At 40.1% G+C, this 14,271-nt stretch overlaps 1 protein-coding gene across 4 annotated transcripts in view; it reads right to left on the reverse strand.

Annotated features, from left to right (window-relative positions):
* Positions 1-14,271, reverse strand: part of OSMR (oncostatin M receptor) — an 87,975-nt gene that overhangs the window by 18,642 nt on the left and 55,062 nt on the right. For 2 of the 4 annotated variants that reach the window (XM_055367927.2, XM_004058929.4), the window contains exons 8-9: positions 13,024-13,166; positions 12,544-12,694 (exon numbers count right to left, since the gene is read on the reverse strand). In XM_055367927.2, coding sequence (XP_055223902.1) covers positions 12,544-12,694; positions 13,024-13,166 — 294 coding nt within the window. Of the gene's footprint in view, positions 1-12,543; positions 12,698-13,023; positions 13,167-14,271 lie in introns of all 4 variants that reach the window. The other 2 variants (XM_055367926.2, XM_019013498.4) reach the window with 1 other exon arrangement.

Consider the following 14,271-nt stretch of genomic DNA (forward strand, 5'->3'; position numbering starts at 1 on the left):
TTGCCTGCGCCTGGGTCACCTGCTTGCTGTGGACACTTGAGACACCTGCAGCACCCAGCATTTCTTCTACTGTGGCTCTCACCATGCTGCTTTAGAATAGTGTGCTTCCTTGTCTCTCTGTCAATAAACCATAGGATCCCTCAAAACCAAGGGTTTTGAAACTCTAGCATCTGCCTCAGGGCCTGGCACTTCGTGAAAGCTCTACAAACTGTTTGAATGAATAAAAATCAAACTTCAAAGGAACTCAGAAAACAACCTGCTTCAATGTCCCAATCTTTTCTTGTCTCCATCCCTCACTCAGAAATCTTTGTAGATGGATTGACTGATTGATTTTGCATCTAAATCTGCATTTGCTCAATCAACTTATCATAAGGAAAGGTCTTTAAATCCAAGCCAACTCTGGGTACCTATGTATTAAACCATTTAGGGGATCTCTTTTACACATAATAATAGCTAATATTTATAGAGGGGTTACTAGATGCCAGCCCAGTTCCAAATGTTTTGCATATATTAACTCATTTAATCCTCATAACAATTCTATGGGGCAGGTATGATTATTTACCCCATTCTCTAGATAAGGAAACTAAGACCCAGAGAGAGTAAGTTAATTTCTCAAATCACCCAGGTGAAAATAAAAGTGAAGCCAAGATTTGAACTCAAGGTAGTTAGGGTCTGGTCATTCCATTATTCATCTTTAGAAAATGGATGGTCAATTGAAGGCTCAGCTTGCATGACAAGTTCAACAAAATTCTCATTTAAAAAAAATCTCAGCAATGGAAAAATAATGAAATCAATGCAATTTATTTTAAAATCTTAAAAAGGCACACATTTTAATCATTGATTGATAAAAATATTATGAAAGTCCTATTAAGATGAGTACATCTTTTCGTTTGTAAATTGTTTTGTTGGATTTATGTAATACTCTGTGTTCCACATAGAATCAAATTTTCTACTGATACAATTTTGTCATGGTATGAACTTCACAAGAATAGTACAACAAGAAGTAGTCAAAAGAGAATTTAAAACATTCATAAGCCACAAGAAATATCAGGCTTTAACTGCTGAAGATATAGATGACCCAATTATAGCACATCCATGGAGACAAACAAGAAAGGGACTCACAGGTATTGATGTCATTCTGCAACTGAGTCCTAACAGCACATCTCATTTTTAAATCCAGACTTAAAAAACATCTTTATCTCTCTACTCAATCACATTTTGTGAACGTGCTGCTTCAGCTTTCTGAATTTGAAAATACAACTATAGCATGTCTCATATGACTTCTATTTTTAATGTTTACTTTGAAACTTCCCTTTAATTCTTAAAGATAGCTTGAATATTTTAGCATAGCCCCTAATAAAAATAACTGAATTAAATTCAAGTATCTAATTAAGAGAGTTAGTAGCATTGCTACAAACCTAAATAACTTTTGTGATAACAAAAATCAATTTAAATACAAGATGTGATATAGAGTTGTCAGTTTAATAATCTAATGGTTTAATAGTCCAGATTCCATTTTAGAGTAATGATATAAAATCCAAATTACTTATCAGTAGGTTCCTTAACTTTACATGAATTATTTTTCTTCCAACTCTTCCAACTTTTCTTCCAACTCTCAGTTTGCCAAATCACAAACTTTAATCAGAGAAAAACATCCTTTTTGAAAGGTGCAAATCAGTATTTACTAAATGTTTACCAGTCTACTATCATTGATAGGGTTTACTATATTTCAAAATATATATCCCAGTGCTGTCAAATTTTTGAGAAATTGTGATTTCATTAGAGTTGGTTATGAAAACATAAATTCAAAGTCCATCACCTGAGTGCTACTTTAACCTCCAGACTTCTTTGTGCATGCTATTATGTTCTTGAAAGTAATTTAGCATATTTCCATATAACTCATTCATGTGAAACCATAGTCAAATACTTACTTCATCATTCAGTAGTTAATAATCAAATTTAGTGAATCAAATCCCTCCCTATTACATTTTACTTTCCTTTGAAATACTTTTAAAAATACTTCCTAGAAACTCTTTTTATAATTTTATTTTAGAGTCAGGGAGTACATGTGCATGTTTGTTACATGGGTATATTGTGCAATGCTGAGGTTTGGAATATGAATGATCCCATCACCCAAACAGTGGGCATAGAACCCAACAGTTAGTTTTTCAACCCTTGCCCCCTCCCTTCCTTCCCCTTCTAGTAGTCCCCAGTGTCTATTGTTTCTATCTTTATTTTCATGAATACCCAATGTTTAGTTCCCACTTAAAAGTGAGAACATGCAGTATTGGATTTTCTGTTCCTACATTAATTCGCTTAGGATAATGGCCTCCAGCTACATTCATGTTGCTGGGAGGAACATTATTTCATTATTTATTCCATGGTGTATATGTACCATATTTTCTTTATCCAATCCACCATTGATGGGCACCTAGGTGGATTCCATGTCTTTGCTATGGTGAATAGTGCTGTGATGAACATATGCGTGTTGGTAGAATGATTTATTTTCCTTTGAATATATACCCAGTAATGGGATTGCTGGGTGGAACAGTAGCTCTGTTTTGAGAAATCTCCAAACTGCTTTTTACGAAGGTTGAACTAATTTATATTCCCTCCAACAGTGTATAAGTGTTCCCTTTTCCCTGCAGCTTCCCCAGAATCTGTTGCTTTTTGACTTTTTAGTAATAGCCATTTTGACTTGTGTCCTCATTAGAAAAGGCAATAGACGCACAGAGAAGCTCAAGAGAATACCCTGTGAGCAGACATAGAAGATGACCATCTACTAGCCAGAGAGTGGCCTCTGAGAAACAACCTCAGCCAACAGCTTGATGTCAGATTTCTAGCCTCCATAATTATGAGACACTAAATTTCTCTTGTTAAAGTCCTTCAGTCTGTGGTACTGTGTTATTAAAGCCCTAGAAAACTGTTACAACCTATTAATACACATGGAATATATTCCCTGCATCATGGTTGAAATGAAACCAGAGTTTTATTATGTCAGGCTCCACTTGCATTTGAGATCTGAAGCACTGCGGAAAATGGCCTCCCTTAAGAAATATTATGAAGACATGTGAAGAAGGCTCCTGCCCTGATGGGGTTACAGGGATGAGTTCTGTGAGATGACACATTGCAAACAAATGCGTACAGCAACTTAACCTTCCCCCTTTTTGTGTAACACCTCCTTCTGTGCAAAAACGTTCTTGTAAGAACATTGGCTTTTAATACTTACAGAAGGTCTAGCAGGACAGTGGTGCTGACTGCTACAGAAGCTACCTGGGGTAGCTAAAGAATAAAAACAGTAACAACATACAAAGATTTTTAAAAATAGCCTTTCTAATTGGTGTGAGATGGTGTCTCATTGTGATTTTGATATGACTTTTTCTGATGATTGGTGATGTTGAGCATTTTTAAATGTTTTTTGGCTGCTTGTATGTCTTCAGAACTCTCTGTTCATGTCTTTCACCCATTTTTTTTTTTTTTTTGAGATGGAGTCTCACTCTGTCGCCCAGGCTGGAGTGCAGTGGCATGACCTCTGCTCACTGCAAGCTCCGCCTCCTGGGTTCATGCCATTCTTCCACCTCAGCCTCTTGAGTAGCTGGGACTATAGGCAGCCACCACCACGCCTGGCTAATTTTTTTCTATTTTTAGTAGAGACAGCGTTTCACCATGTTAGCCAGGATGGTCTCAATCTCCTGAACTCGTGATCCTCCTGCCTCGGCCTCCCAAAGTGCTGGGATTACAGGCATGAGCCACTGCACCTGGCCCTTTTGCCCACTTTTTAATGGGTTTGTTTGCTTTCTGCTTGTTGAATTGTTTAAGTTCCTTATAGATGCTGGATATTAGGTGTTTGTCAGGTGCATAGTTTACAAATAGTTTCTCACATTCTGTAGGTTGTTGCTTACTCTTTTGATAGTATCTTTTGTGGTTCAGTAGCTCTTTAGTTTAATTAGGTCTGACTTGTCAATTTTTGTTTTTGTTGCAATTTCTTTTGAAGACTTAGTCATAAATTATTTCCCAAGGCCAATGTCCAGAATGGTGTTTCCTAGGTTTTCTTCTAGGATTCCTATAGTTTGAGGTCTTACATTTAAATCTGTAATTCATCTCGAGTTAATTTTTTCTACATGGTGAAAGGTACAGGTCTAGCTTCATTCTTCCACACATAGCTAGCCAGCTACCCCAGCACCATCTATTATATTAGGAGTCCTTTCCCCACTGCTTATTTTTGTTGACTTTGTAGAAGATCAGATGGCTGTAGGTGTGTAGTTTTGTTTTTGGGTTCTCCATTCTGCTTCATTGGTCTATGTGACTGTTTTTGTACTGGTACCATGATGTTTTGGTTACTGTAATCTTGTAGTATAGTTTGAACTGGGGTAATGTGCTGCCTATTGCTTTGTCCTTTTTGCTTAGAAATGCTTTGTCTATATAGGCTCTTTTTTGTTTCCATATCAATTTTTTGAATAGTTTTTTTCTATTTCTGTGAAAAATAACATTGATAGTTTGATAGAAATAGCATTGAATCTGTAAATTGCTTTGGGGAGTCAGTGATTTTAATGATATTTATTCTTCCAATCTGTGAGCACGGAATTTTTTCTATTTCTTTGTGTCACCTATGATTTCTTTCAGCAGTGTCTTCTAGTTCTCCTTGTAGAGATCTTTCACCTCCTTGGTTAAATGTATTACTAGATATTTTTGTGTATGTGAGTATCGAAAGTAGGATTGCGTTCTTGACTTGGGTCTCAGCTTGAATCTTATTGGTGTATAGAAATACTACTGATTTTTGTACATCGATCTTGTATCCTGAAACTTTGCTGACTTTTTTTTTTTCAATCAGATCTAGGAGCTTTTATGCAGAGACTATGGGGTTTTCTAGGTATACAATCATATCACCTGCAAACAAAGATAGTTTGACTTCTGACTTCCTCTTTTTCTATTTGGATGCTTTTTATTTCTTTCTCTTGTCTGATTGCTCTGGCTAGGACTTCCAATATTATATTGAATAGGAGTGGTGAGAGTGGACATCCTTGTCTTATTCCAGTTCTCAAGTGGAATGCTTCCAGCTTCTGCCCATTTAGTATGATGTTGGCTGTGGATTTGTCATAGATCTAGGCTCTTATTTTGAGGTATGTTCCTTCAACATGTAGTTTGTTGAGAGTTTTTAACATGAATGGATATTGAATTTTATCAAAAGCTTTTTCTGCATATATTGAGATGATTGTGTGGTTTTTGTTTTTAGTTCGGTTTATGTGATGAATCACATTTAGTGATTTGCGTAGGCTGACACAACCTTGCATCCCAGGGATAAAGCTTACTTGATTGTGGTGGATTAGCTTTTTAATGTGCTGCTGGATCTGGATTGCTAGTATTTTGTTGAGGATTTTTGCATCTATGTTCATCAAGGATATTAACCTGAAGTTTTCTCTTTTTGTTGTGTCTCTGACAGGTTTTAGTGTCAGAATGATGCTGGCCTCACAGAATGAGTTAGGGAGGAGTCCCCCAACTCAGTTTTTTTGGAATAGTTTCTGTAGGAATGGTACCAGCTCTTTATACCTCTGACAGAATTTGGCTGTGAATGCATCTGGTCCTGGGCTTTCTCTGGGTCCTAGGCTTTCTGTTACTGATTCAGTTTCAGATCCCACTATTGGTCTGTCCAGGGATTCAATTTCTTCCTGGTTCAATCTTGAGAGGCTGTATGTTTCCAGGCTGTATGTTTTCTAGTTTGTGTCCAAAAAGGTGCTCACAGTAATCTCTGAGAGTTTTTGTATTTCTATGGGGTCAAGTGGTAATGTCCTCTAACATTTCTGATTGTGTTTATTTGGATCTTCTTTTATTCTTTATTAGTCTAGGTCGTGATCTATGAAACTTATTCTTCTTAATAACTCCTGGATTCATTGATCTTTTGTATAGTTTTTTGCATCTCAATTTCCTTCAGTTCAGTTCTAATTTTGGTTATTGCTTGTCTTCTGACAGCTTTGGTGTTGGTTTGCTCTTGTTTCTCTACTTCTTTGAGGTGTGATGTTGGGTTGTTAATTTGAGATCTTTATCACCCAGGCTGGAGTGTAGTGATGCAATCTCAGCTCACTGAAACCTCCACCTCCCAGGTTCCAGCAATTCTCCTGCCTCAGCCTCCTGAGTAGCTGGGACTACAGGCATGTGCCACCATGCCTGGCTAATTTTTGTATTTTTTAGTAGAGATGGGGTTTCACCATATTGGCCAAGCTGGTCCCAAACTCCTGACCTCGTGATCTGCCCACGTTGGCCTCCCAAAGTGCTGGGATTACAGGCGTGAGCTACCGCACCCAGCCAAAACTTTACTCTTAACGTGGCTTTGCTGTGTCTCAGAGATCCTGGTATATCGTTATCTTTCTTCTCATTAATTTCAAATAATTTCTTAATTTCTGCCTTAATTTCATTGTTTACCCAAAAGTCTTTCAGGAGCAGGTTAATTTCCATGTAATCGGGTGGTTTTGAGTAATTTTCTTCATACTCATTTCTATTTTTATTGTGCTGTTGCCTGAGAGTGTGTTTGGTATTATTTCGGGTTTTTTTTTAAATTTGCTGAGGATTGTTTTATGTCTAATTGTGTAGTCAGTTTTAGAGTATATGCCATGTGCATATGAGAATAATGTATATTTGTTTTGGGGTGGAGAGTTCTGTAAGCCCATTTGGTCAAGTGTCAAGTTGAGGTCCTTACTATCTTTGCTAGTTTTCTGCCTTGATAATTCATGTAATACTGTCAGCAAAATGTTGAAGTCTCCCACTATTATTATGTGGTTATCTAAGTCTCTTTGTAAGTCTCTAAGAACTTACTTTATGAATCTGTGCGCTCCTGTGTTAGGTGCATATATATTTAGGATAGTTAAGTCTTCTTGTTGAATTGAACTCTTTACCATTATGTAATGCCCTTCTTTGTCTTTTCTGATCATTATTGGTTTAAAATAAATTTTGACAGAAATTGGAATACCAATCCCTGCTTTTTTCTGTTTTGTTTGGTTGGTAGATTTTTCTGCATCCCTTTACTTTGAGCCTATGGGTGTCACTGCGTGTGATATAGGTCTCCTGTAGACAGCATACAGTTGGATCTTGCTTCTTTCTCCAACTTGCCACTCTGTGCCTTTTAATTGGGGCATGTAACCTGTGTGCATTCAAGTTTAATACTGGTATGTGTGGATTTGATCCTGTCATTGTCTTGTTAGCTGGTTATTATGCAGATTTGATTGTGTGGTTGCTTTATACTGTCAATGATCTATTACTTAAGTCTGTTTTTGTGGTGGTTGGTAATGGACTTCCTTTTTCATATTTGGCACTTCCTTAAGGATCTCTTCTAAGGCAGGTCTAATGGTAGTGAATTCCCTTAGCATTTGCTTGTCTGAAAAGGATCTTATTTCTCATTCACTTATGAAGCTTAGTTTGGCTAGATATGAAATTCTTGGTTGGAATTTCTTTTAAGAATGTTCAGTACAGGCCCCAATCTCTTTTGGCTTGTAGCATTTCTGATGAAAAGTCCACTGTTAGCGTGATGGGGTTCCCTTTGTAGGTGACCCGCCCTGTCTCCCTAGCTGCCTTTAACATTTTTTCTTTCATTTCAACCTTGAAGAATCTGATGACTATGTCTTGGAGACATGGTGTCTTTGGGATGGTCATCTTGTATAGTACCTCACAGGAGTTCTCTGCATTTCCTGAATTTGAATGTTGTCCTCTCCAGTGAGGCTGTGGAAATTTTTGTGAATAATATCCTCAAATATGTTTTCCAAGTTGCTTGCCTTCTCTGCCTCTCTTTCAAGAACACCAATGAGTGGCTGAGTTGTTCTCTTCACATAATAATTTTTATTTTTTTCTTTATTTTTGGCTGACTGAGTTATATTGAAGAACTGGTCTTTGAGCTGAGACTCTTTCCTCAGCCTGCATTTGTATTATGAAATTCTTGAAATGAATTATTCGGCTCTATCAGATCAGTTTGATTCTTTCTTTAAATGGACATTTTGTCTTTTATCTCCTGTGTCATTTTGTTGTATTCCTTAGATTCCTCGGATTGGGTTTTCACTTTCTCTTGGATGTTGATGATCTTTGTTTCTATCCATATTCTGAATTCTAATTCTGTCATTTTGAACAGGTTAAGAACCATTGCTAGGATGCTAGTGTGGTCTTTGGAGGTAAGAAAATACTCTGGCTTTTTGAGTTGCCACTGAGTTCTTGCATTCTTTCCTTCTCATCTGTGTGGGCTGATGTTCCTTTAGTCTTTGAAGCTGCTGTCCTTTGGATGGGTTTTTGTTTTGTTTTATGTTTTATGTTATTTGATTTCCTTGGGGGACATCTGATTTTGGTATAAGATGGGTTCAGTTGACTGGGTTCCCATCTGGAAGATTTTAAGGGGCCAAAGCTCAGCTTAGCACTCCTGGTCTGCATGCTCTAACTCTGCAGGACTGGTATCAGGCCCCCACCTTTGTTCTCTGGCCCCTCAAGGCTAGGAACCTGCTGCGTTGGAGGGGCTGAACTGTTCTCAGTCTGCTGGCCACAAAACTCCAATGAGTGGTGCAGGCCAAAGCACTTCATCACGGTAGTGGAAGCAGGGTCCATGCTCACTCACATGTGCCAGCAGCTAGGGCAGTGCAGTGGTTTGTATGTGCATCAGCTGGGGTGGGGTACTTCTGAGAGTAGGGCTGCAGGGTTCCTGCATGCAGTTGCCCTGGTGGCGGGGATGCAGGCAGAGGCAGAAGTGCCAGTGACAGTGCTGGCACTGGTGCTGGCAGTGGTGGAGGCAGGAGGCTACCAGTCTTTGTGCATGAGTTTGCACAGGCAGCAGTGGCAGTGCAGGGGTGGGTAGAGTTGCCAGCACCCATGCATGCATTCACATCGGCAGTTGTGGTGGCACTGGGAAGGCAGGGCCGTGGTTGTCTGTGTGTTGGTTTGCAGCAGCCACAGTGGCAGCACAGGGGTAGGGGCAGAGTTGCTGGTGTCTGTGCATGCATTTGTGCCAGTGATGGTGTTGGGGGGTTGTGGGGCCATGCACACATTCACGCTGGTGGCAGTGTCGGCAGGAGTGGGGGTGGGGCTGCTGGTGTCCATGCACTCTTTCACACCAGAAATGGCAGCACCAGGGGGAGGCAGGGCCACACGTTGTGCTTATGCCAACAGCAGCAGTGGGATATGTGCACACACAAGCCATTGGAGGAGAAGAGGCAAGGTTCACCCACACGTGCGCACTGGCAAAGTGGTGGTGGGGTGACCATGGACAAGTGCATACTGGCAAGGTGGCATTGGGGAGGCTGTGGTTGGGGGAGGCTGCAGGTGGGCTGATGCATGTCAGTAGGGACTGTTCTGCTGGAGCTCTCCAATGGTCAGGTGCCATCTGCCAGCAAAGCAGCTATGACATGGTCCCCTAGGAAGCACCCTAGTTGGGCATCTGAGGCTGCAACTCCAGCTAGCGTGGCAAGGCTGGAGCCTCAGGAGTGGCCAGCAGACAGGGGATCACTCAGACTGGACTGGCCCCATCTCATGGGTAAGACCATTCTCCTCTGTCTAGGTCTCACGGTCACCCTACGGCCAAAGTCTCCTAGAGGAGCACGGCAAGGCTTGGGGGATTTGTGTCCCTGGCCATGCTCCACTGCAGATGTTTCTGCACCAAACCCTCTGGGCCCTGCCCAGGATGGAGCTCTATTCCTACTACCTCTCTAAGAAGCTCTTCCTGCCAGTCCAATTGTCCATGAGGGTTGTGGGGTTTCCTGCTGCCTGGATTCCAAAGGTCCACGGCAGGGGCAGGCCACCTGTTCAACCCCTTCCCCAGGAGTTGCTGGGGGCCAAGAACGAGTGTGGGTGCTTCATAGCCCTGTGCAGGGTATGCAGCTTCCTGACCCTTCAGCCCAGCTTCTGCATTCTCCCTGTGTCCACTCTTAATGTAGGGTTTTCTAGGTATAGAATCATATCATCAGCAAAGAGAGAGAGTTTGACTTCTTTTCCTTTTGGGATGTGTTTCTCTTGCCTGATTCCTGTGGCTAGGACCTCCAACTTCTATTTTTTAAATATGATTTCTGCATACTAAAATGGTTTAAAAAATTTTGGCTGCTAAGTGTGAAAGTGTTAAATAGCAACTGTCATGAAATTAACAAAATTTAACAAAATTAAGGTGTTTCAAATATTAAAAATTAACTTTTCTATTTTTTTAGTTTTTGGTTTGTGAGAGGACAAGTAATTTTTTATCTGATTCAGAACATTTCTTTGAAAGAAGAACTGTTTTGGAACATAACATTAAAATGTATCTCTCCATCTTATAAAAATATAATCTTTTTTGCCTAATAATTGACATTTAAGTTTTTTATTTTAGTTGCTGACTCAACACTTTATACTTTAAGTTAAAGGTGGCCATATATTTTTAAATCTATTAAAGCAGATTTCAATTTGCTAAATAAGTCATTGGAGAAGCCAATATTAAATTTAAAACTTTATTGAAATACTCAGGGACAATATTTAAGCTCAATGCAAAATCTTCAGCTGGCTTGTAAATTACTATTTATAACAAAAAAGTGCTACAATACAGTTGATAGCACTATGTTTTATAAACAACATCATTTATACCATCAATTCATTTAACTCAATGTCTGCTCACTATAATTATACTTAAGCATGGTTATAATACACATAAACATTTGAGTTTTCCAGCATTGAGCAAAGCGCGATCAGAAGTAATAAAAAATTCCTATAGGTTCACCTTCAGTAGATTCATCTCATTTTCTTGTCATCATCAAAAGCAAAGTTAAGTGTTTTCAAGATGTTAGATTATTACTATAATCTAAAAGAAACTCTATTCTTTTGCCATCTTCCCTTTTTACATAATTTTAGTTATGTTGGAATAAATTTTCAAAAAAAACCCAGAAAACGTAAAGCAAAATAATAAAAATTCTTTTCTAAAACACACTGAGGAAAACGCAACATTCCTCTCAGGAACAGGGCCTTCCAGAACAAAGATTATTGAGGAACCCATACCCGTAGGAAAAATTACTGGAGTCTCAATGGGCTTGAGGATAGGCAGACACAACCAGGGAAGCGGGGAGGCCTGCAGAACTTGACTAATGACCATCCTCATGTGTGGATTCTGATTAGCGGTGCCCACTACCCCCAAATTAGAGTCACTGCTTTAAAATGGTCCTCCCAGAATGAAACAGAAAGAGTTCTGCCAGCTGCCATACACAAATAAGAATAATAATAAAATACATATGTATAATCCTTCCTTTGGCACTAAAATAGCCAGGACTTGAATCAACAAGATCTAGAGGTTGTAATAACACCAAGAGAGAGAACACACAGAATTGAGCTCTGATTAAGGGTGGAGCTCTGGTGTCAGGCTGCCTGGACGTGAGTCGCAGCTCAGTCAGTGCCTGGCTGAACCAGTTAAATTACTTAATCTTTCTGTGCCCTGATATCCTCTGGCATAAAATGAGGATCATAAGAGCACCTACTGCATGTTGTCAGGATGAAAAGAGAGGAGCACAGAGGGCCCTTCGAGCTATGTATGGCTCACAGTAAATGTTGACTCCTATGATTTTTTTTTTTTTTTGAGATGGAGTCTCGCTCTGTTGCCCAGGCTGGAGTGCAGTGGCACGATCTCCGCTCACTGCAACCTCCACCTCCCAGGTTCAAGCGGTCTCCTGCCTCAGCCTCCCGAGTAGCTGGGATTACAGGCGTGTGCCACCACGCCTGGCTAATTTTTGTATTTTTAGTAGAGATGGGGTTTCACCATGTTGGTCAGGCTGGTCTCGAACTCCTGACCATGTGATCCACCTGCCTCGGCCTCCCAAAGTGCTAGGATTATAGGTGTGAGCCACTGCACTCCTAAGATTATTATGATGTCTGTACCATTCAGTAACTCTGCAATCAGGGCAAATCTCTTCAGTTATGGGTGCAAGTTGCCTCATCTGTAAAATGGGCAACAGTTATCCTTTACGACATTGAGTTGGAGGGAGATGGAAGCAGGATTGGGCCATCAAATCTCCTGAGGCCCATTTGAGTTCTCAGACATAGTTATTTAGCAGGAAAAGTTTGCAATCAATGCTGAGGAAACCCTGCCACAGAGCATGCTGGAAAGGGCACATGGTGTGGCATCACCGGAACAAATGACTCACAAATAACCATTAAGGTTCCAAATGTCATTACATTTCCAAACATGGCCTCAAGTTGTTTAGGATGAGACCAATGCTTTCCTTGTCGTTAACACTTCCATTTGTCCCCAGTCCTGAAGTAAAGGTGTATACTAATTTATATAGCTCCAGATCTACTGTGAATCCAGCAAAGTGGTGGCTTGAAACCATTTTGGGAAAATGAAAGGTAAGAGAGAAGATAGGCAGTATAAATAAAATACTACTGTCAACTGTCTGAGGTGGACGGTTTCCCATTCACTTCTCATGAGGCAACTAATCTAACTTTTTAAATGCTACGCCACCTCTGTTTAAATATTTTTCTCTTAGTTTTTGGTACAACCAAAATCTCTTAAGGAAACCAGTCTAACTCCTAAGACCTACTTCTTTGGGTTAAATGCCAGGGGGCTGAACATACCAGCTTCAAGTGTGGTGAAGTTCTGACCACTCCATTCACTCCATTTCCAGAAGTGGCTGGCATCAGCACAGCGTACTCGTGCCATGTACTCTGTGGCAGGTTCCAGTTCACTTAAGAAGTACTCACCGTTCACCTTGATGGAAACATTGTACTGCTTGATCAAAAAAGAGAAGAAAAGAAAAAAGAGAAAAGAACAAGACAGAAGCATTGGTGAGTGCATCCCATTACAAAGGCAAACCAGAACACAGCAAATCCTGACCTGGAGTAAGATCAGTTCTTCTTTGGGTGGAAAAAAATCTTCAAGGCCCATTTCCTAACCATAAAAGTGTGTATGATTAATTTCATGGACCTTTTAAAACAGATGACCCACACAGTTTGAACCTACACAGAAATAAGAGTTTAAAGTGATTTTATTCATCAGTGTCTCTGTTCAGGACAAAAAGGAATTTTTGAAAATAGAAAATTAAGCAGGGTTCTTACTTGCATCATTTTTCCTTCACCATGGAGTTCAATCTGACACAAATATGTGAAATTATTCCTCATGGAGTGCACCTTCCAGGTCATGATGGCGTTTGTGGCATTTACATTTTCAAAGTTGACACTAAAAGGATTCATTAAATAAACTGTCAAAAAAAAGAAAAAGAAACAGAAAAATTCAAGCATAGATCCAAAAAGACATTGGTAATAGGCAGTTTATTTCTTCATTTATTTGTTCAACAAGTATTTTTGTTCACTTTTGAGAACATGACAAACAAGAACTTATAGACAAGCTAGAATGAGCCAACTACAGCCTTTCTCTCTCAACGATTCTACTGCATGCATTGAACAAAATACAAAAAGAAACTACTTGAGGACTCTTAAAATTAAACACAAGTAGGCAAATTGGGAAGGGGAGTCAAAACTTGGAGAAGATGGCCCACAGGGGAGAATTTTAACAGAACTCAGAGTCTAACCAAAATAACATTAACAATGTCAAGGATATAATCCAAAATATGTAGACTGTGCTAGGAATGCAACATCTTTAGATGAGAGGGGGATTGGCCAGAACAGCTCAGGCTCTGTTCCAGTCCTCCCTAGAAACAGGATGTCCTTTAATGCTTTAGTGCAGTGAGTCATGTGTTGTCAGGATATAAAATCCAGGATGGATGCTTCTGAGGTCTCTCAGCTATGGTACAAGTGAAGAACTCAGAGATAAGATTCTGTTTGCCCTGGGCAGCTCTCCGCAGCCTTGGGGACCAGCAGCAATAAATCCAAGGCTTGTGTTATCCCTTGCTGCCTGTCTGATGGTAACAAATCCATTTCACATAACTTCTTGTGTATGAGTGTATTCTGTCTCACTGGACTCGGACAGTTGATAACCAGTGCACAGAGAGCACCTGCTTCACAAAATTGGCACAGCAAGCAGGATTCAATCTGACAGAACAATGGCTCATTGGTGAAGTAGAAGGGGCAATATCCTATCTCATACCTGGCCCACAGTGGAGACATCAGACCAGCTAGATGTTTTATGGGGAAGAAGCAGTGATAAGAGAGACACAGGCCACACATACACCCCGAGAATGTGGGTGAGGTGGCTGCATGGATTGTGGCAGAGGAAAGAAGCGTGGAAACAGGGGAGCTTAGTGCACATATGTGATTGCTCCTTCCTGGGTATTCAGATGCATCTGGAGGCATCTGAGATGGAATTAAAAAGAGGTCCTCTGATGGTCCTTGAGACATCTGAGAGGG

The sequence above is a fragment of the Gorilla gorilla genome, chromosome 19 (assembly GCF_029281585.2).
Source record: "Gorilla gorilla gorilla isolate KB3781 chromosome 19, NHGRI_mGorGor1-v2.1_pri, whole genome shotgun sequence".
Classification (NCBI taxonomy): Eukaryota; Metazoa; Chordata; class Mammalia; order Primates; family Hominidae; genus Gorilla; species Gorilla gorilla.